Genomic DNA, 22,998 nt, shown 5'->3' with positions numbered 1-22,998 from the left:
CCTACCCGTTCACTACGCTCGACGTCGAAGGCCCTTCTCCGGGTCCCAACCCATAAAGAGGCCCGGAGATCAACAACTAGATCTAGGGCCTTCTCGGTGGTGGCCCCCGAACTATGGAATGCCCTCCCAGACGAGATACGCCTGGCGCCTTCTCTGTTATCTTTTCGGCGCCAGGTAAAAACTTACCTTTTCGCCCAGGCTTTTTAAATTTTGTAAATTTTTAAATATTTTAAATTTAACATTCTAAATTTAATATGATCTTAATTTATAAATCTCAATGGCAATTTTATTAATGTTTTATAATTGTACTATATATATATATTTTTCCACACTTGCTCATATTTTAATTGTGATTTTATTTGTTGTACACCGCCCTGAGAGCTTTCTGCTATAGGGCGGTCTAGAAATGTAATTAAATAAATAAATAAATAAATAAGTCTACCTCTGAATACCAGTTGCTGGAAAACGCAGGAGGGGAGAGTTGCTCGTGCACTCAGGTCCTGCTTTTGGGCTTCCTGTAATGGGCATCGGGTTGGCCACTGTGAGAACAGGAGGCTGGACTAGTTTGGCCCCCGCCGGCCTGCTCCAGTAAGGGCTCTAAAGTTCTTTCCATGACACACAAAAGTCTCCCTACCTGTTACGAGATAAGGATGCTTCGATGACAAGAAGCAGAGGTATCTTACTTTGCAGTAGTGGCTAAAATTAGAACACAGCCTGCTTAAGGGACATGGTAATTAGTTATCTGGAATGTTACTGCGGGAGGGTATTACTTGTGCTATAATTAGTAGGTTTTCAATGCATTTTTTAACCGCTGCAACACTCCAGCTTTGCCTCTATCGTTTTGTCCTTCCCCCCCCTTTTTTTGCAAAAGGCCGAAAAGCCATTTATTTGAATCTTTTCACTTGATTTGGCCTCCTAACATCTACATCACCCTCTCGCTACGTCATTTGCTAACATTCTGTCACGCTGCGACGTGACTGAGGAACAGAGTGGGAGGGGGTGGGCTTGCTTACTTTTGAATTAAAGCATTTGTGTCCTGGAACGGCAAGTGGCAACCATTGCAACATTTTTTTAAAAAAATGGAAATGGACGGCCTTCAAGTCGATTCCAACTCAAACTGCAAAAATGAAGATTAAAAAAGCATCGATCCTGTTCCACTTAGCAGCTATTTGATGGGCCCTTGACGACGCTTTCTACCAAGTCACACCTTTGCTCCAGCTAGCTCAGTATTGTCCGCACTGACTGGCAGATGCTCTCCAAGGTTTCAGTCAGGGAGACTCCCACGGACCTTCCTGGGGATGCCACTGGGCGATTGAACGTGGGACGCTCTGCAAGCAAGGAAGGCACTTGACCACTGAGCCGTGGCCCTTCACTCTGGTGGTGAAGAATGACACAGCGGGGCCTCCCCTGAAGAGTTTGTTTTTTCCCCAGGGAGGCCATTGCTTTGTCTCTCAGCCACAAGTCAGGCATTTAGTGTCACTGGTCCCCTGCTGTGGAAGACTCTTCCAGCAGAGATTTGGTGAAGGCATCCTTGCTTCTGACTTCCAGGAGTCTCCTGAAGACTTTCTTATGCCAACAGATGTTTACTTGGCCAGTCACTGGGATGATGATTTGTGTTGTTGTGGCATTTTTAAATGTTTTTAGATTGCCCTGATATTCTATGAGAGGATTATTGTTGTTGCTATGTACCTTCAAGTCGATTACAACTTATGGTGACCCTATGAATCAGTGAGCTCCAACAGCATCTGTTGTGAACCACCCTATTCAGATCTTGTAAGTTCAGGTCTGTGGCTTCCTTTATGGATTCAATCCATCTCTTGTTTGGTCTTCCTCTTTTTCTACTCCCTTCTGTTTTTCCCAGCATTATTGTCTTTTCTAGTGAATCATGTCTTCTCATGACGTGTCCAAAGTATGATAACCTCAGTTTCATCATTTTAGCTTCTAGTGATAGTTCTGGTTTAATTTGTCCCGACACCCAATTATTTGTCTTTTTCGCAGTCCATGGTATGCGCAAAGCTGTCCTCCAACACCACATTTCAAATGAGTTGATTTTTCTCTTATACGCCTTTTTCACTGTCTAACTCTCACATCCATATATAGAGATTGGGAATACCATGGTCTGAATGATCCTGACTTTGGTGTTCAGTGATACTTCTTTGCATTTGAGGACCTTTTCTAGTTCTATCATAGCTGCCCTCCCCAGTCCTAGCCTTCTTATTTTTTGACTATTGTCTCCATTTTGGTTAATGACTGTACCGAGTTATTGATAATCCTTTGTGGTCTACAATATATTTCAAGCCTTTCCTTTCCTTCTGGGATATCAAGGCTGTGTGCCCTCCCCTTGCACCCTTTTTAATTTTCACAACAACCCTGCAAAGCAGGTTATGTTAATAGTGCAATAACGTGGTTCTTGCCAATGGATTGCAGGAGGTTCAATCCACCCAGGAAACACAGACTTTTGGGCTTTCAAATTCATTTCAGCTCTATTTGGTTATTAGATTTTTTAAAAATCCAGCTCCCCCCTCAAGATCACACACAACCATTTTGCCATCCCTATGAGGTACTCCAAAATAATGAGGTAATCCAAAATAACCAGAGGACACCAGCTTGATGGAAGTTGCTAAGCAGTATCCCACTGATTTCAGAACACGGACTCCACTTTGTTAAAGATGTGAACTGGGGAAACATCTCAACCTCTCCCTCTGGCACAGATTCACCAGATAGCCTTTGACGAGTCACCTTCCCATCAGTTATGCTATCTGCAAAATGGGAGTCCAAGCCAAAGAATAAAGAACAGTTTGCCTCACAGGGCTGGTCTAAGGAGGAGAGCAACGTCAAAACATGCACTGCATCTAAAATGCAATATAAGCAACCAGCCCTAATGATGCTGCATGTTCCCTAGAAGACGCAATCATTTCACCTGCCCAAGCTGGATTTTATTCCCTTTAAAAACAAAAAAAACAGCCTCACGCATTTGCATTTGAAACAAGGCTGATGTACATCCTGGGACCTGAGTATTATGGGTTGTGACACTAATAACATTTCGCCGGCTTCCTTGAGACTTGCAATCTAAATTAGAAGCTGCTCCGGTGGTGAAATGTGACCGTGGGGAAGCCATTGGGCCGACATGGACATTTCTGGGTGACATTAGCTGCGTCCGTATCCCAGAGAGGCAATCAAAGCATCTTTGAGGATAAGGACGGGACCTTCACCTAAGAACATCAGGAGCTGAGCAGAAGAGCAATTCTCTCCTCCTACGATTTCCAGAGTGCAGGTAGAATATAGCCATTGTGGCTAGTAGCCACGTATAGCCTCATGTCCTCCAGGAACGTATCTAACCCCCTTTCAAAGCCATCCAAGTTGGGGGGCCAGCATTTGATCTGACGCTGAATACATTTGTTCTCGGCAAATTAAGGCGGCCCAATGCCAGGATAATCTGTGCTATCTAGGACTGTTTCTTTGCCCGCGCCGATACAATACCAGCCGTTAATGCAATCGTCTTCTGCAAAGTTTTTCTCCCTCTTGCCTAACGCCAGAACTGGGGGCTGTCCAATGAAACCGAATGTCGGAAGCTTTCAGACAAAAGAAAGGCCTCCTTCACGCACGCAGTAGATCCAGCAGGTCTCTTCTGATGCTCTTACGTTATACTCTGTAAATTGTCACCGGTCTGCCTATTTAACGCACACGTAAGCTCTAATGATCACCGACTGTAGTCCTTGCGTCTCATTGCCATTCAGCTCACACGGTTACCATTTTCCCCTTTATAGATACCTGCCGACTAAGATTTCTGACGAAGCGGGCTGGAACCCACCAGCCTTTGCCAAACTGGCAGTCTCCGAACGATTTTGACTACAGCTCCCATCGTCGTCGTCCCCCGGGTATGATGGCACTGGGGCGGATGGGAGTTGTAGTCCAACGCATTTGGAGGGACCAGCCTGGCAAACACTGGCTTATGCCAGAAAAAAACAGTTAGTCTTTAATTTAAAAGGGGGGTACTTATGATGCCTCTTTGTTGCATTTAGTACAACCTACTCATGTATTGCAAGGCCATCAGGCCACACGTTGTAAGGGGGAAAAATGTTTTCCTTATTTCTGCCCCTTTTCTCCGGGTAGATGTGCTTACCAAAAAGAATTTCTTCAAAAGACCCTGCTCTTGACATTCCTTCTTTCCCCTCCCTCCGGCTTAAGACCTTCCTTTTCTACTTTCTATTAAGCTTTACCCTCCCTTGTATTTCCTTCCCTTCTCTCCCCCTTAGCCATTGTTCTTCCTTCTATCCCCCTGCACTTTTGACCTTCCTCCTTTTCTTCTGCCCCAGCGGTCTCCTCCCTTTTTCCTCCTTTCCATTTATTCTTCCTGTTCTCCCTCTCTCTGCCTGCTTCCCTATTTCCTTTCCTTTCCCTCCCTCTCTTTTTGACCTGCCTTTCTATTGACTTCCGTTGCACCCTAGCTGTCTCCTTCCTTCCTTTTACCTTCCTTTTCTCCCCCCTTCTCCCTATTCTCCTTCCTCTCTCTTGGCCTTCTTGTCTCCTTCCCCTCCCTCTTGGCCATTGCTCTTCCTTTCCTCCCCCTATGCTTTTGACTTTCCTTTTCTGCTCCCCTAGCATTCTACTTCCTTTGCCATTGTTCTTCCTTAAATCCCCTTACTCTTTTGACCTTCCTTCCCACCCTAGCATTCTCCTTCTCTCCCTTCTCTCCTTCCTCTCTTGACCTTCTTCCCCATCTTTCTTCTCCCACCCTCTGTCTGATCTCCCTTCTCTTCTCTCCTACCTGTCTCCATCCTTGCTCCTGACCCTTCTTCCCCCTCTCTTGACCTACTCTCCCCTTGTCCCTCCCCCCTTTTTTGACCTTCCTTCCCTCCTCCCCCTCCCTCCTCCTTCCCCCTCCCTCCTCCTTCCCCCTCCCTCCTCCTTCCCCCTCTCCTTTCCCCCTTCCCTCCCTCCTCTCTCCTTTCCCCCTTCCCTCCCTCCTCTCTCCTTTCCCCCTTCCTCCCTCTTCCCATTCGGTCTTCCTCTTCCTCTCTCTTGACCTTCCTCCCCATTTCCTTCCCTCCTCTCTGTGTGGCCACCCCCTTCCCCCTCCTCTCCCCGAGCCCCTCCCCCGGCCCTCTGGGCTCCTCCTCCTCCTGGCTCTGCCCTCCCGCGGCAAGTGCTGCTGCAGCCGGGCGGGGGGCTGGTCCTGCTGTCTGGGCGGCGAGTCCAGCATGCGGACGGGCGGCGGCGGCGGGGCGGCCACTGCACCACCAGCGGCGGCGCCGGGGGTCCCTCCTGCTGTCGCTTCGGCGCAAGAGGCGGCGGCGGCGGGCAAGGAGAGGCTTCAGCCGCCGCGCGGAGGGTGCAACAGCAGCATGGGGAGCCGGGCCGGCAAAGGGGGCTCCCCCAACGGGGAGTGCCGCCGCGGCGGGGCCGAGGAGGACGGAGGAGCTGCCGAGCCGCCGTCGCTGTCCAGCCAGCCGAAGGTCTCCTTCTCCTGCAGCGCCGCCGAGGACGGAGGTGGCGGCGGGTCCCCGAAGGCAGCCGAGGAAGGCGCCGCCGCTGCCGGAGCTCCGGAGGGCGAGCCCCGCGGCAGCCAGGCCAGCTTCATGCAGCGGCAGTTCAGCGCGATGCTCCAGCCGGGCGTCAACAAGTTCTCGCTGCGGATGTTCGGCTCCCAAAAGGCCGTCGAGCGCGAGCAAGAGCGCGTCAAGTCCGCCGGCGCCTGGATCATTCACCCCTACAGCGATTTCAGGCGAGTAGAGGCGCGGGGGAGCCGCGCGGACGACCTCGGGGAGGGTTCTGGTGCCTCCAGCGCTTAGCCTGACGGTGATTTCGGGTAGGGCTGAGGGTGCGCCTCTCCCCCCTTTCACCCTGTGGCATCGAAGAGATCTGGAGTAACTACCTCGGTTAGGGACCAGGCGTGTTCGTGTAGTGCTGGCCGTTTGCCTGACAGTGATTTCCCGCGAGGCTGAGGGTGCACCTCTTTCCTTCTCCCTGTGAGAGAGATTGGGGTAACTACCTCGGTTAAGGAGAGGGAGGGTAAATGTAGTACTGGCACCTCTCTTCTCCCCCTATGAGAGAGAGCCGGGGTAGCTACCTTGGTTAGGGACCAGCAGGGTTATTGTAGCACTGGCACTTAGCCTGACAGTGATTTCAGGCAAGGCTGAGGGTGTATCTCTCAGCGTTGTATGGAAGAGATCTGGGGTAACTACCTCACTTAGGTACTGGGAGGGTTGGTATTCTACTGGCAGTTTGCATGATAGCGATTTCGGGCAAAGCTGAGAGTGCACTGCTTTCCTTCCCCAGCGTATGGGTGAGATCTGGGGTAACTACCTCAGTTAGGGAGAAAGAGGGTTATTGTACTGCAGGCAGGTAGCCTTACAGCGATTTTGGGCAAGGCTTGAGGGTGCACCTCTGTCCTTCCACCAGGAATATAGGAGGTCTGGGGTAACTACCTTGGTGTAACTACCTCAGGACGCGACAGGGAAGGTTATTGTACCACTTTCTTACAGTATTTTCAAGACAAGACTGTGGGTGTGCCTCTCTCCTCCCATTCCCCTCCCTGGGAGTATGGGAGACATCTGGGGTAACTACCTTGGGATAACTACCTTATATAGGAATAGAAAGGGCACATACTGGTAGGAAGCTCTACAGCAGTTTCAAGAAAGGCCAAGGATGCTCCTCTCCTCTCTGTTCTCCTCCCCCCCAGGAGCTTGGGCAGGAAGAAGGTGAGATCGGGAGTAGCTATCTCAAGAGTAGTTACCTCTGGTAGGGGTAGACAGGATTATCTAATTGTAGCAAGCCTTACATCAATATTAGGCAAGACCAAGGATTTGCCCGCATTCTCTTGCTGCCTCCCCTCTGGAGGCATGGGAGAAATTAGGGGCAACTATTTCAGGGTAACTACCTCATGTTGGAACAGCAAAGGTTATGTATTGGTAGCTATCCTTACAGTAAATTCAGAGAGGTGTTTCCTTTCTCCCTGTATCGTGGGAGGGAGGAGCGACCTAGGGTAACTAACCCAGGGTAACTACCTCTAGAAGGGACAGGTAGCGGTATGTACTGGCAGCTAGCTCCAGAGTGATTTTTCAGGTATGGGAAAGGCGTTGGGAAGATATTTGGGGCAACTTCAAGAGACCTGCTAGGTCTCTCCACTGTGATTTCAGGCTGGGTCTCTCGAGGTGAGGTAGCCGTTCTTCTGGGGTATGTGTGTGTGACAGAGGAGAGCTGGCAATCCAATAGTGCTACCTTGGCGTTAGGGAAAGGAAAGGATAGTAAATTAGTGGTTAGTAGCTTGGGGTAGAGACTAAAATGAATTTTGGAAAGAACAAGGAAAGGGAGAGGGGGATAATCTGAGGTAACTACCTCGGGTGGAGGTCTGTGGAAAAGATAGCAACGTAAGGCAATATTTATATTTATTTATTTATTACATTTATATCCCTCCGTCAAAGACAGGAAGCCACACCAGTTTTCCTTTAAAACCTGGTTGATAATGGCAAGTGGCGAAAGAAGATCTCGAAAAAGGTTATGTCAGAAAGCCTACAAATTTCTTTTTTTGTCACCACGTGTACAAAAAAGAATTAACAGCCTGCAATCCCTGCACTTGGTTCACTTGCCTTGGCTGAACTCAGTGTGGTTTCCTTTTGAGTAGACCTGTCCAGGCTTTGCCCTAAAAAACAGCAACAAATGACTTTGCAAAAATGTCAGTGCATTTCAGGAGGTTTGTGGGATTGTGTGTGGGGTATCCTTTCAGCCCTTCCAAAATCCCTCCAGGCAAAATCTGGCAATTTGAAGCTACTCTTTGGAAGAGTAAGATAGTAGGGAGAGTTGCCAGTCCTCCCTAGCACCCAAAAACTAATCCTGCAGTAACTGAGTGGTGGGGAATGTCTAGTTAACCCCCTCCCAAAGATAGTCGGTTCACACCCTCCTCTCTACCATAAAGGGGGGAAACTCTACTTTCCACCCATGGTATCTAATTCTACTTCTGGGGTTTGTCGAGTTTTTTTAATTAAAAATATGTGTTTTGATGAGTTTTGGCAGCAATTTCCGGATACCCTAAAATTGTGGCTTGGGGTGGCAGCAGGTCATTTGTGGACATAGCAAGCTGCCTGTGGGTCCATCTTGCTCAACATTGCCTACACTGACTGGCAGCGGCTCTTGAGGGCTTCAGGTAGGGGACATTCCCTGCCCTACCTGGGGATTGCAACCTGGGACCTTCTGCACACAAAGCAAGCGCTCTACCGCCGAACTCCAGCCCTTTCCTCTAAATGGCAGGCCATTTCAAGATCTGTGGACTTAGAGGTCTTCAGATACGCACAAACACCTCCTGCTCATTCTGCTTGAGCGGGGCCCTCGACGTCTGCCCTCCAAGTCCTTCCCCGATGGCACCGGGGGCAGACAGTCTTGCAGTGGATCCAGACCTCAGAATCCTACTTTGGGAGCTCTGCGGTCCTTCTCCATAAACATGAAGCAAGAGTCCAGCCCTCATGGTTACGAATCGAGGGCTGATTTAAATAGGAAGGTATCCGCAATAGCTTGCAATACCCAGAGAATAACATTGTGTGTACATATGCTCCTTTGCAGCACTTCAGAGCATTTCGGGGAAGGGGGGGGGTTGGGGACTGTTGCTGACCGGTCAGTGAGGCTCCTGCTTTGCATGCACGAACATCTGAAGTTCAGTCCCCGGCAACTCCAGTTTAAAACAAGGATCAGATCTATAGCAGGTGATGTGGATCTCTGGTAACTGCAATCAAGTCAGACACCGGAGACCCACTGAAATGAGGGGAGCTAAGTCAGCATACTCTGATTTAGGATTAACGTTATTTATTTATTACATTTCTATCCCACCTTTCCTCCACGGAGCACGCATGGTTCTCCCACTCCCGATTTTGTCCTCACAACAACCCTGTGAGGCAAGTGAGGCTGAGAGTGATGGTGACTGTCCCGAGGTCACCCAGCGAGCTTCATGGCTGAGCGGGGATTTGAACCCTGGGGTCTCCTGGGTCCAACCCTCTAACCACTTTGCCACACTGGCTCTCATTGGATGCAACCAAAAGAATCTGACCTGGTTGTACGTTGCATTGGGGTGGGTCATTCCTTGTGCGTGTGTGGGATAACAAATCCAGTTATTCACCCCATAGTGATGTCAAAATACCCAGCTCCTCAGGATTGGTTTAGTAGGGGGCAATTAGGATGCCCCCCAGACAATCCATATCTGTCTCCATGCCAGATGTGTGGTACTAGGTTTAAAATGGCCTAAATTCTAGGATACCCAGATTTTGTTGGATTTTGTTTTAGAGGGTGGGGCTAGATCATCCCTGCTGTAAATTCAGGCACGGACCCCACCCCACAAGGAACTTCAGGCCTCTGGTTACTACTGCCTGTGAGAGACAGAGAGATCTTCCCCCCCTAAAATGTGACGATAGCGTGGGGCAATGTGAGATGTGCATCTAGGGGGTGGGTAGTGTTGGCTCTTGATTTTTCTTCCTCACAGCAACTTCAGGTGGGTGGGTGTCATAGGGGGAGGGCCCTGCATCCTTCACCAATGCTTTATTTATTTAGATCCCGCCCTTCCTCCCAGCAGGAGCCCATTTATTTTATTTATTTTTATTTAATTTGTTTATTTTTGGTGGGTGGAATATTATCTAGGTTGGCTTCAGAGAGGCGAGATTATCATCATCATCATCATCCTGAATGGCTACAAGCCATGATGACTATGTTGTCCTTCCCGATCAGATATCTCTGAGTACAAGGTGCTGAGAATCACAAATGGGGAGAGTTTCTGTTGCTCTCAGGTCCTGCTTTTGGGCTTCCCTCGGGGGCCATCCGGTTGGCGGCTGTGAGGACGCTGGCGTAGATGCCCCCTCCCCTGTTTGGCCCGATCCAGGGCTGCTGCAGGGCTGTCATAGCAACTTGTTATGGGAAGTGGGAATGGCACTTGCAATGATGCCATTGGGGTTGGACTCCCCACACGACCGAAAGAGCACCCCCCCACACACACACACACCCTATAGGCCTGGCTTACCACATTTTGAAGTAACACATGTTGCCATTAATAAGGGTTCCGTATGACTATTAAAGTCTGAAATGAGCTAACTTCACCTATCTGGTCCCTTTTGCCAGGGATAACTGTCTGGTTGTTTTGAACTGAGGGCAGATGAGGTGTTGGATGTCAGACGCTGCAGTAAAGGCCTGGGGAACGCCTAGGACAGGTGTGAGTGTGGGTGGCAAAACACCCACGAGTTATTTTTTAATGGGGTGCTGGGCTGGATCACTACCCGGATTGCTAACACCAAGGGGGGCAAAGGCAATAACTTAACAGAGTGGGGTTTAGTGGGTCTGGCGAGCTAAAATTGTAAGCTGTTACAGGGGATCGCACAATATCCTTAATAGGTCAGTAAAGGGAACCTAGGAGTTGACGTGCTGTCTCTGAACGGCATCTTGATTTTGGGGTCCGGTGGTAATGCGGGGAGGGGGTCTATCAGAGAAGTCACAGGGAACTGTCTGCTGGGGGTCAGACACAGATAATGGCTGCAAAGCAAACTGTGTTTTGTTTTTAAAGGGAAGCAAAGAAAAGATCTGTGTGTCCTATCGCTGTCCCTCCTTTCCCATTCCATGAATCAGCTGCCCTTCTAGGAACACCCCCCCTCTGAACAATTTGGAGAGCAGAATTCTGTTGCAAGGCCTGCTTCAAAGGGCGCCTTGAGGTGCCTGTAGGGAAGACTCTGGTTGAGATCATATTTTGGGGGTGGGGGTGGGGGGAGAGGGAGAAATCAAGTGGCTTGCTTCTCTGTCTGTCTGTCTGTCTAATCTCCATCCTCTGCATATCTATCTGTCTGTCTAATCATATATTCCCTGTTATTTGGATCTTAGACAACCTCTTCCCCCACCTTTTAAAAAACACATAAGGGATTTGGAAAATACAACAGCTCCCTTGAGCAAAATAGAAGAAAGGGATATCCGTTCTGATGCACTTTGAAAGAAGGAGGCTGTTTTCTTCTCCCCCTTTTGTGTCTGCGCGCGCTTTCCATTTTTGGAAGGTGACAGAAGCTTTGGGGTAGTATGTGTCTGAGACAAGTCTGATCATAATATAACTCATTCTTTTACAAGGCAAATAAGGAACTGATGGGTTGGATGGGCACTGCTATGGGGGGGTTGGGGGGAGGTAGGGGCATTGCAGGAATGCCGATGTCCATCCTGGACTACCACCCTTGTTTCTCAGTATCTTTCCCTGCATGCGTTCATCTTCTTAAAACGGAGATCCATCCCATGTGCTGTTTTGGATGGGAGTGCAAAACTGTCGACATGTCATCGATTTATGTTGCCAGTTTCCTCCTTCTCCTGTGGCAAACTTATGGGGAACGGTCTCTGCCGTGGTTTGAAGCGTTGATAGGACTGAGCTTTTGCTGCTGTCTGTGCGCAATGGCGGAAATGATGTGAGATTCTGTTGCTTGGAAATGCCTGCATTTCAGTACGCAAGGACCACACTTTGTGAATCTTGTGCTAGGGAGGTGCAATGGTTACAGCAGCCTCGATGCCTCCCAGATGATTCGGATTGCAGTTTCCTTCGGCCCCAGCTAGCATGGGCTGTGCTGTCTGGGGGCCTATGGGAGTTCTCGTCCAAAGCATCCGAAGGGCACGAAGGCTGGCAAAGACTGGGTTAGAGATGGTGGGAAGAGACAGGTTTACCCTCTTCCTCGGTCACAGAGATCACTAGGCGACCTGAGGCTGTTCAGCTTAGCCTACCTCGGAGGGCTGTTGTTGTGAGGACTGATATGGGGTTTATTTAATAGTAATCTGTATTGGTGCAACACTTGTATATGTAATATTGTGTATTTTTGTAAGATTTGTTGTTTACCCTTATATTGCTTTATATTTTGTAGCATTTTAGGATGATAGTATGATTCTGTATATTTTTGTCATTTCTATGGTTGTAAACCACCTTGAGTGCAGTGATGTAGAAAGGCGGTATATAAATCAAAAATGAAATGAAAAAAGGACCCATGCGCCCTGCCCTTCTTTAATTTGTTTATCATTATTTATTAAATTTATATCCCGTCCTTTCTCCAAGAAGGAGCCCAAGGTGGCAGACAGGCAACAAACCACTAAGAACATCTTAAAAACCAAGCATTAAAAAAAAATCTTTTAAAAAATCTTAAGAAGAATTCCAGCACAGATGCAGGCTAGGATAACATCTCTGTTTAAAAAGGCTTGTTGAAAGAGGAAGGCCTTTATGGATTTATTTATGGATACCATTTATGGATAATAATAATTCTAAAGTCCCCCCCGCTCCCACATCTAATTCTAGATGCATGTGGAACCAGCAGCTGTTCCTCGAAAAGGAGTGCAAAAAGCAATCTGCACAGGGTTGGGAAACCTGTTCCTTAGTCACGAAAGCGGAGTGTGGTTTAGTTTTTGTTTGTTTATTTTCCTGCATTCCTCTCTTCTTGCCTTTCTTCTGTCGTGGAGCTGTGGAAGGGTGCTTGTGGTCCCAGGCGCTGGCCAGGCCCCACCCCTTCTTAGTTGCAGCACGGTGGTGGCCTCCTGTGCCTTCACACCACGACCTAGAAGCACAGCGATGCTGGCAAGAGGAAGGGAGGGGAGACCAGGCGTGTTGCTGATGCTGGCGGGTGACTTTGCCCAGGCAGAGGGCTTCTAGGTTTAAATCTCAGTTCAGCTCTGGGGGCTGTATGTGGCCCTTCAGGCCTCTCTGTTTGGCCCTTGGGGCTGTCTCAGGGTCACGCCCTCTCTCTCCAAGCCATGCCTCTCACTGACCTTCCTGTTGCCCCCACCTTGAGCATTTCTGCCTGGCTGGAAATGTCCCCTTGAACTCTGATCCTGCCTCTTTGCTTGCCTGGATGGTGGACGGAGGGGTAGCAGACTGAGTCAGTGGGCAAACAAGGAAGAGGCATGTGGAGAAAGCTTTATAGTGGTGTTGGGCAACCAGTGCTGAAGCAACGACTCCTGTAGGAGATTTCAGTCTATGTTGCTTCAGTGCTGAAGCAATAGTCCCTGTAGGAGCCCTTGGTCTGTGTTTCTCCAGTGCTGAAGGAACTTCTCTGGCTTCTGCGGGAGTTCCCAATCTGTGTTGCTCCAGTGCTGAAGCTATAGTCCCTGTAGGAGCTCTTAGTCCGTGTTTCTCCAGTGCTGAAGGAACAGCTCCTGGAGGAACTTTCAGTCTGTGCTGCTCCAGCGCTGAAGCAACGGCTTCTGTGGGAGTTCGATATCTGTGTTGCTCCAGTGCTGAAGCAACGGTTCCTGTAAGAATTCTTGTCTGTGTTGCTCCAATGCTGAAGCAACAGCTTCTGTGGGAGTTCCCAAACTGTGTTGCTCCAGTGCTGAAGCAACAGCTCCTGTAGGAGCTCTCACTCTGTGTTGCTCTGTGTTGCTTGCTATTCTGGGCCCAGCTCCCCATTTGAAAGGGTTCAAGCTCAGAGTGGTGACTCCTGCAGAGGTTCTGCTTGGTGGGAACGATGGGATGCGCTGGTCGGGCCAGGGGCTGAAGAGACGTTAGGCCAGAGCGGTGGATCATACAGAGGAGCCAGCATCCTCTGTGGGCAGGGGGTCCTGCTGGATCAGGTGGTCCATTTGCACCCGACACAGAGACCCGGCAGAATCATCCACCCACAGAAGGAGGCAGTTTGAATGTGTATCACACAGAGAGGCAGTGGGCAACCTCTTTTGTCAGTAGACATTCCATTCTCCTGGGAAACCTCAATCTGATTTATTTCCCATTGTAACTGTAGCTTCTCCCCCCACCCCATCCGCCTTGCAACACGATCGTCTTGTTTGTTGTTGACACGTTAGTGCTGTTGAGAGGATTTATCGATTTCATGTTTTATGAATTTTGTATGGTTTGTTATTAAAGGTGAGGTTGCGGTTGCTGTTTTAGTGCAGAGCATCTTTTCAGTGCCGGGTAAAGGCTTCCCTTTTCTCCCCAGGCTTTTGATAGACGGAGATGATGTTGCCTGTTATTCGGAGGCTGCTGTTGTGTCATTGTTTTGCTTTTGTAGAATGATACGTTTCTTTTTGTTTTCAGTATTGTTTTAAGTTGCTTGGAGACAAGCGACTAACAAATCTAAATAATAATAATAATAATTACAATAATAACAATGATATTTTAATACAGCAACAAGTGTTATTATTATTTAGGCTGTCAGAAGGTGACTGGCCTGAGGTCACGCAGTGAGCTTCGTGGCGAAGTGGGGATTTGAACCTGGGTCGCCCAGGTCCCTGTCCGACACTCTAACCACACTGGTTTAGTTCTTAGTGCAGGGGTGGAGAAGCTGGTAGCCCTCCAGATGCTGTTGGACTCCAACTTCTAGAAGCCAGCATGGCCAATGGTTAGAGATGTTGGGATTTGGAGTCCAGCAACAACTTATTCTTTTTCTTCTTCCTTACATTTATAACTCACCTTTTCCTCCAAGGAGCTCAAGGCGGTGTACATGACTCTCTTCCCTATCCATTTTATCCTCACAACATGCATTTAGTCAGTGCATTTGATACAACCAAGGGGCCATGTGATCTGATAGTTTGACCCTGCACAAAACATTTTTTGACTGCAATATTATGCACCAGCTGAAGCTTCCCAGTACTTTTCAAGGGCAGCCCCACTGTACTGCACTGCCAGCACAGAATCATAAAATCACAGAATAGCAGAGTTGGAAGGGGCCTATAAGGCCATCAAGTCCAACCCCCTGCTTGATGCAGGAATCAAAGCATCCTCAACAGGTGGCTGTCTTGCTGCCTCTTGAATGCCTCCAGTGTTGGAGAGCCCACCACCTCCCTAGGCCATTGGTTCCGTTGTTGTACCAGTCTAACAGTTAAGAAGTTTTTCCTGATGTTCAGCCGAAATCTGGCTCCCTGTCACACTTAAGCCCATTATTCTGTGTCCTGCACTCTGGGATGATAGAGAAGAGTTCTTGGCCCTCCTCTGGGTGACAACGTTTCAAGTATGTAAAAAGTGTTATATCTCCTTTCAGTCTTCTCTGCTCAAGGCTAAACATGCCCAGTTCTTTCAGTCTCTCCTTGTAGGGCTTTGTTTCCAGTCCCCTGATCATCCTCGTTGCCCTCCTCTGAACCCGTTCCAGTTTGTCTGCATCCTTCTTGAAGTGCGGCGTCCAGAACTGGACGCAGTACTCAAACATTTAGAGAATAAACCAGGAATTGGACATCAGCCTGTAGAGATTATGGTCTCTCTCTGTCTCTCTCACACACATACACACACCCCTCTCATTTTTCATCCGAACTGGCACTGGCACCTCTCTCTACAAAGGCATGCTAGACAATCTAGAGGAACGCTTGTTATTTAATATAGAGTCCCACTGCACCAGGCCGAGGCAAAAAATAGCAAAGGGGTCATCCATAATGGCTACATTTTGTCCTTCGCTGGCTGGAGCCAACCTCTTCCCGCCCCCTCAGTTTGTAAACTGACCTCATTTGTCATCTGCTGTAAACTCCTGGTGGCCATTTGGAATTAGAGCTGCATGGTAGGGGGGGAGAGCACGAGGAGAGGAGATTGATGGTAGATAGAAGAGGGAAATGCATAGAGAGAAACCTCTACTACTACCGGAGGGAGCTAGCTTAAATGGAAATAAGAAAGATCGAAACAAAGGCCATTTAAGACGATGGGGTTGGATCTGACTCAGTCGAACTCAAGAGTAGAGATGGGGGGGGGAAATTCATTTCAATTCGCATTTAAAGCTGGGTTTTTCAAATTCGCCCTTTCCGAAACAAAACGAGGACCGAAATGCAGCCGTCTCTCGAAATTCTCGCTGGTCCCAGTTTTGGGATGCACTTCTCCAGCCAAACAAGGTTTGCAAAAATGCATACATTGGGGGAAAGGGTGCATAAATAGCATTCCAAAATGCATCCTGTTCGGAGAAATTGCTTGCAAAAATGTGTACAAGCGTCAAAACGGCATACAAAAATGTGTCTAGCAGCCTATAGCAGAGGAAGAGAGATGGGCCTGCAAGGCCCGTCCATCAGCTCTGCTGAAAGATTGGCCATGAAATCCTTCTGTTCCAGCTGGCTGTCACAATAATTCTTCTAACTACAACCTATTCCCCGAGTGTGCTGTTTTCCTTCTTCCTCCTCCTCCCTTTTCCTTTTGTGCTGTGTGTTTTAGATTGCAAGCCAATCTGGGAGCCTTTGTTTTGTTTTCGCTGAAGAGCAAGATGTGTCTGTCAATAAATAAAATGCATGAATGATCCAGCGACGGCTTCTTTTTGGTGTGTGGCCCAGCTCGCCACCGTTCTCTCCCCCTCTCCTGCTGCAGCCCCTGGGAAGAGTTGAAGGGTACCCAGGAGCCGGCGCAGCATTCCCAAAGTCGTTATTGCGTGGCTGTGACATCACTGACGGTCACTGTGGCGACCCTTTGCTTGCAGATGCTGTCACTGGAGAAACATTAGGAGTCAAATGTGGATCTTTCTCTGTCTGTCTTTTACCCAGTTTACTGCTTTCAGGTGACATCTTTATGCCCCACAGAGAGAACTTGTGGCACCCTTTCTTCTGTCCCCCTTTTTTTTTTAAGGCAGTTCATTTCATTTTTTCAGACAGTGAAGAAAGACACGTGGGCCCTGAAGAAGAAGAAATTATCCAAAGTCCACGTTCAGGCCATACTTCCCTTAGGAGCAACCAAGATGTTGCAAAAGAATGAGCAAGGTTTTGAGTCCTGCAGCGCTCTTCATCCAGATGTATGTTAAGCAAAGTGGGAAGGGGAGAATGAGAGAGAGAGAGAGAGAGAGAGAGAGAGAGAGAGAGAGAAAATCTAGTTTGATCTTAAAGCTAGCGAGCCTGCATTTTGCTCACAGTCTGAAGATGGATTGTGAGAAGAGATAGCAGACTGAATTAGACTGGGCTCTGCCTGCAGATGTCGCTGGGCTCGCATCATTTCTGGCCACTGGCCATTCTGGCTGTGACCAGCACCCAGCACCATCTGGAGGGAACAGCTGATTGCCCGTTTTTGAAAACGGGATTGTCTCCCATGTTGTTACGTCGTTTTGTTTGCAGCCCTGGGCGCCTTTGGGAGGACAGGTGGGGATATAAATTTAATAAATAATAAATATCACAGAAGCAAAATAAAATCTAGGCAGAATTGGCCTCCGAGCATGTTCAGTTCTGGGGTGGGCTGTATTTTGGGGAGGGGTGGACAGAGGGTGGGGAGGGATGTTCCCTTTTGGATTTTTAAAAAAAGGTTTTTAAAAAAAATACTTCTGCATAGTTTGGGATTCACCCAAGCGTGCAGATACCTCTCCTCTTGTTCCATGGAGCCATCGCCGTTTGCTGTTGGAGGGACTGATGACAATAGCATTGTGAACCCCCCATCCCCCAAGAATCTCTTTCTAGAGTTGCAGCTTTTAATCCTGAGCAGCAACATACAGCGATGTCGAAAGAGTGGAGCCAAATTGCTGCATGCTGCCTCGTTTGACCTTGCAGGCTCTTGTGGAAGGTCGTGGGTGGTTCCAGCAGTGGGGGGGGGAGTGGGGGTCCGTGGATGGATTTGGGGGCACACGAGCCAAGCCCATCTCCCTCCCCTGGCCCTGAGATGCATCAGAGATAGCTTTAGACCCAAGGGGAAACTGACGTTAGGTGTTTCCAAGTGGTGCAGAGCTGCAGTCTTTTGTCTCAAATATGACATATGTGCCTGGATTTTTTATTTTTTAAAAAAAGAAAGACTGCTGCAGATTTTTTTTACATTTATCCAACACAGCAGCAAAAAGCTGAGGATCAGGGTGTTTGGAGTTCGGCTCTGTCTTCTTCCAAGCATTGAACCGCTACCACTTTAATTGGTGCAGTTTGCAGAGTAAAGCCGACCCTCTGAAACTGGGGCCCTCCAGATTTGTGTAAAGTACAATTCCTGTCTGTCCCGGCTAGCTTGACCTGGGAATTGTAGTCCTAAACATCTGGAGGGCATGTGCTTGGGGGAGGGTGGAGAAAACGTTAAGGGAAGAAAAAGTCTCCTTGCCTCCGTCTAAATGTTGATGATGTGGGGAACCACAGAGAGAAAAGGAGTCAAACATGAGAACATAAGGGGGAGCCTGAAGGATCGAGCCAGTGGCCCATCTAGTCCAACATCCTCTTCTCACCGTGGCCCATTGTGGGAAGCCCTTAAGCAGAACCCCAGCGCATGAGCACTCTCCCCTCCTGCGGTTTCTGGCAACTGGTTTTCAGAAGCATCCCACTTCTGGTGGTGGTAATAGAATCATAGAATAGTAGAGTTGGAAGAGGCCTATAAGGCCATCAAGTCCAACCCCCTGCTCAATGCAGGAATCAAAATATCTCCAGCATGAATATCTCCAGCATGATTAGTAGCCAATTCAATAGGCTTGTCCTGCATGAATTTCTCCCGTCTTTTAAAGCCATCCAAGTTGCTGCTCGTCACTGCCTCCCGTAGTGAATTCTGTGCTGCGTGGATTTATTTATTTATTATATTTATATACCACGCCATAGCCGAAGCTCTCTGGGCGGTTTGCAGCAATTAAAAACAATAAAACAAATATACAGATTTTAAAACACAAAACACAATTTTAAAAATAAATAAAAACAACTTAAAAACACATGCTAAAATGCCTAAGATGTCCTGAATCTTCCAGCATTTCGCTTCATTCGATGTCCCTGAATTCTAGTGTTTTGGGAGAGGGAGAAAAACAGCAGCTTTTCTCTGTCCACATTCTCCATGCCATGCATAATTTTATACACTGATGTCCTGCATGTAAACTAATACAACGTTGCCTCTTAGTCAACTCTTCTCTAAACTAAGAAGCCTCAGATGTTGTAACCTTTCCTCATAGGGGACCCTCTCCACCCCTTTGATCAAAGGATGGGTGTGAACAAACGGAGTGATGTATTTTCAGTTGGGGGGGCGGCGAGGATGAAGGCATTAGTAGGTATCCATTTCCTGGAAAACAGGGATGTCGAAAAGGAACATGGAGACATACCTACTGCCAGGATGTCTCTGCAAGACCAATTCCCAGCTGCAGGATTTGGTGTCCCGAGACTCGTTTGAGAAACAGAATAAATCCAAAGCCAAGTTACTGGCCCTTATGAGTAGAGATGAGTTTGTTTCCATTGCTTTTGTTGTCAGTGCCTTTACTAAGAAATCGCGCCGAGATGTTTTGTGGGGAGCGATTCGTAAATGGAATCAAGTATATAAATAGAAATAATCAACACAGAGGTTTGCTTTTGGAAGCATCTGGAGTGACTCTTGGGGGTGTGTGGATCTGATCTCTCAAATTTGGAGCCAAGGGGTCCAAATGTGGAGCCGAGGTTGCCTTTCTTCTGTTATCACTTAGTTGCCTGCAAGCAAATGCGCTTGTTTTGCACCCGTGTCACTTGGTTTTCATGTGATTCCAGCTGAATGTGCCAGGGGGCCCTGTTGGAAAAGTGACAGCTTCTGTGCGGGACAGGAAGAAAGTTGCCTTGCACTGAATCAGACCATCCTGAATCATCCATCTGGTTCAATATTGTCTACACTGACTGGCAGAAGCTCTCCAGGGTTCCAGGCAGGAGCCTCTCAGAGGCCTGCTTGGAGATGCTGCTTGGGACTGAACCTGGGACCTTCTGCATGGAAGGCAGGTGTTCCACCTCTGAGCTAAGGGCCTTCCCCAGCGGCAGAGTTCAGCCTGTGCTGCTAAATCTGTGGCTCCTTAACGGGTGCCTGAATACCTTCCCGCAGTGCTGAACCCATTCTGTGGTCAACGTGTGAACCAGCTGCAGTTTGCGTGGAGCCTCTACCTTGCTTGCATAGAGGATAGGGAGGGATATGTGTGTGTGGAAATGACCCTACTGAACAAAGGTGAAATTTACATTCATTCCTCTGTCCACGTTTGCCTCTGGCCCGGTCCGCCACTGCTATGTTTCCCCCCGGTAGGGTCTCCACAAAGAAATGCGGCCCTCATGCTGGAAAAAGGTTCCTCTGAAGTAGTCGGTGATGGAGAAGACCTCTTGCCCCTAACCCTGGATAACCCCGGTTGCATCCGGCCCTGCTGGACCTCATGGACAAACAACCTAGCTTGGCGTACGGCCGGTTCCGGTGCTCATGAGGTGTCTTTGTTTCCCTCTGTCCAGGTTCTACTGGGACTTTACCATGCTGCTCTTCATGGTGGGGAACCTCATCATTATTCCCGTCGGCATCACGTTCTTCAAGGACGAGACCACGGCCCCCTGGATCGTCTTCAACGTGGTGTCGGACACATTCTTCCTCATGGACCTCGTGATGAACTTCCGGACGGGCATCGTCATCGAGGACAACACGGACATCATCTTGGACCCCGAGCGGATCAAGAAGAAGTACCTGAAGACTTGGTTCGTGGTGGACTTTGTCTCCTCCATCCCGGTGGATTATATCTTCCTCATTGTGGAGAAGGGCATCGATTCGGAGGTCTACAAGACCGCCCGGGCCTTGCGCATCGTCCGCTTCACCAAGATCCTCAGCCTTTTGCGGCTGCTTCGGCTCTCCAGGCTTATCCGCTACATCCACCAGTGGGAGGAGGTAAGATTTTCAACATATATATTGGCATTCTCAACTTGGTAGCCCTGATGTTCCTAGAGCGCCAATTCCAGCCACGGGAGCAGCTAGTCTGGCTAATGATGAGAGTTGTTCTCCCATGGGTAGGTTTTTGTTTTTCAGCACCACGGAGAGCTCTGAGTGAGCTGCTTGCTTTAAAGCAGGCTTTTTGAGCCTCTGTGTCTAGTTAAAGGGCCAGTGACGGGCGCATCACTCCATGGACTCCTGCGCTCTCTGTGCCATTGGACTAGTGCGGTACTGCGGGAGGCAGTTTCTCAGGCCCAGGGGAAAGTGCCTATGAGGATCCCGACTCTGGGTCCATTGGCTCAAGGGGAGCTGGTTCAATCAACGGCTCCCTGATCCCCAGCATCACACTCACAGCCAAGAACCCAATTTCGGCTTCTCAGCCAATGGCCTCGTAGCATGTGGCTCAGCATCCTGGTTCCTGTTGGCTTCTAGAGGTTATAATATTCTCTTCTCCCCCCCCCCAAAAAAAGGATCTCGGAGCAGCTTACAAAGATCAACAGTAAGGCAGTCTTTGCTCTCAGGCAGATGGTCTAGAAAGGCATAACACTGGAGGAAAGTGTGATTGGGAGGGAGGAGGAAAAACAAAAAGCAAACGGAACAGTATGTAACCCTCCAGCCTCACCTGGACAAACGCCCAATCCTCCTTTCCCACTTGAGGGTGACCAGCAAAGTCGTCCAGAGACACAACAGCCCCGGTCCCCAGCTAGCCTCTGGTGTAGAGGCCAGAGCATCTCAGAAGGGGAGCAGTTGCCCCAGCAGTCTGAGAGACATTTGTACCTGTCTCCTTCTCTACGCAATCCTCTGCAGGGCCATTGTTTGCAGCTGGGCCTTCCTCCTTCTCCACCCTGGCGAAAGAGCCATCTGGCAGCCAAACGGACACTCCTCCAGTGACGCCAGGCTTCCCGTCGAGTCTGTGGCTGCCTGCCTTCGTGAGACCGGAAGGGAGTGATGGGGGAGGATTGGGGATGAAGACATGCTTGAAAGGGGGGTCAGAGGGGGCTCCCTGGTGCGATATCCCTGAGATGGGGGGGACTCTTCAGTCTGCCTTTGAACTGTTGCAGGTTCCTTTGGGTCAGGGTAGGGGTGGGGTACCTGCAGCCCCCTCCCCAAAATGTTATTGGACTCCGACTTCCATCAGACTGCTGCAAAATTGCTGTCAAGGTTTTATTTATTTTATTTATTACCTGTTTATTATACCAGTGTGGTGTAGTGGTTAAGGTGCTGGACTACGACCTGGGAGACTAGGGTTCGAATCCCCACACAGCCATGAAGCTCACCGTGGGCCAGTCACTTCTTTGGGGGACTGGGGGAAATGTGCCTTAAATGTGCTTTAAATTTCTAGCGTGTTCATAGCCAGAATCTGGGCTGAAGTCCCCTGGTGAGCTTTATGGCTCAGTGGGGTTTTGAACCCCAGTCTCTGTCCACTATATCAGCAGTTCCCAGACCTTTTCCCCCATGGAAAATTGCTGCCTCAGTGGACCACTACATTATTTTTCTGCCTGTAGTTGCAATTGTGCCCAACATGGTATGATTCTTAATCCTCTTTCTGTCGCTTATTCTGTTTCTAATAGAGAAACAAAATTGTATGGAATTCAAATTGTAACACAGTAAAATATAATGTGCCTACAGCCACACCACCCTGAACACGCCCAATCTCGTCTGATCTCGGAAGCTAAGCAGGGTCAGGCCTGGTTCGTACTTGCATGGGAGACCGCCTGGGAATCTTGGGTGCCGTAGGCTTAGAGGACAGCAATGGTAAACAACCTCTGAATACCTCTTACCATGAAAACCCTAGGAATATATATCCAAAAAAGATGCACAGGGTTGCCATAAGTCATAATCGACTTGAAGGCATATAACAACAACTACAAAATATAATGTAAGGAATAAACAAGGCCATGAGAACACACTTGAAAATCAACAGGGAATATTTGACGGGGACGTGCCACGGGCCACCTGGATGAAGCTTGTGGACTGCCGGTGGTCCCTGGGCCATAGTGTGGGAAACCCTGTGCTTTGGCTGACCGTCATGCTGAATGGGGGCCATCGCCAAAACGTCTGGAGGGCGCCAGGTTGCCGAAGGCAGTTCAGAAGCAGGGGATGGGAAATTTGAATTCAGCAGGGCTATCCTTAGGTCTGCTTGTTTCTTCCCTCACCCCTGCCCTCTTTGGAAAGTGTCAGGCAGGCAGATGGGGCTGTTTCTGCTTGAGGTAGGAAATGGTTCAGCACGGATGCCACCGGTGAGCTGATTCACCCCTCCTTTCCGTCTGGGTATCCTTCCACGTGTGTAAGTATCGACAGCTGGCAGCTCATGTTATGCTGTGCTGCAGAGCAAGGAGCCTGCGTTAGGAGGGAGATTTGGGGGGCGATGACGCCCTTCACACGACCTGCTTTGCTCTCTCTGAGCCCGCACAGGAGGAAGGGTTTGAGGCAGGACCGCTTGCTTGACCGATCAGTTATCTTACGCCCCCTTGAGGGTGGATTTGGAAGTG

At 49.0% G+C, this 22,998-nt stretch overlaps 1 protein-coding gene and 1 pseudogene across 1 annotated transcript in view; both read left to right on the top strand.

Moving 5' to 3' along the window:
* Positions 1–5,268: 5,268 nt before the first annotated feature.
* Positions 5,269–22,998, top strand: part of LOC133372351 (potassium/sodium hyperpolarization-activated cyclic nucleotide-gated channel 2-like) — a 31,594-nt gene continuing 13,864 nt past the window's right edge. Inside the window, exons 1-2 of the mRNA XM_061600840.1 lie at positions 5,269–5,725; positions 20,041–20,464. Coding sequence (XP_061456824.1) covers positions 5,346–5,725; positions 20,041–20,464 — 804 coding nt within the window. The 5' untranslated portion in view covers positions 5,269–5,345. The remainder of the gene's footprint in view (positions 5,726–20,040; positions 20,465–22,998) is intronic.
* LOC133373028 (5S ribosomal RNA) lies at positions 22,128–22,246 on the top strand (annotated as a pseudogene).

The sequence above is a fragment of the Rhineura floridana genome, chromosome 18 (assembly GCF_030035675.1).
Source record: "Rhineura floridana isolate rRhiFlo1 chromosome 18, rRhiFlo1.hap2, whole genome shotgun sequence".
Classification (NCBI taxonomy): domain Eukaryota; kingdom Metazoa; phylum Chordata; class Lepidosauria; order Squamata; family Rhineuridae; genus Rhineura; species Rhineura floridana.
The sequence above is the reverse complement of the archived record's forward strand: the minus strand, read 5'-3'. Positions and strand labels throughout refer to the sequence as shown.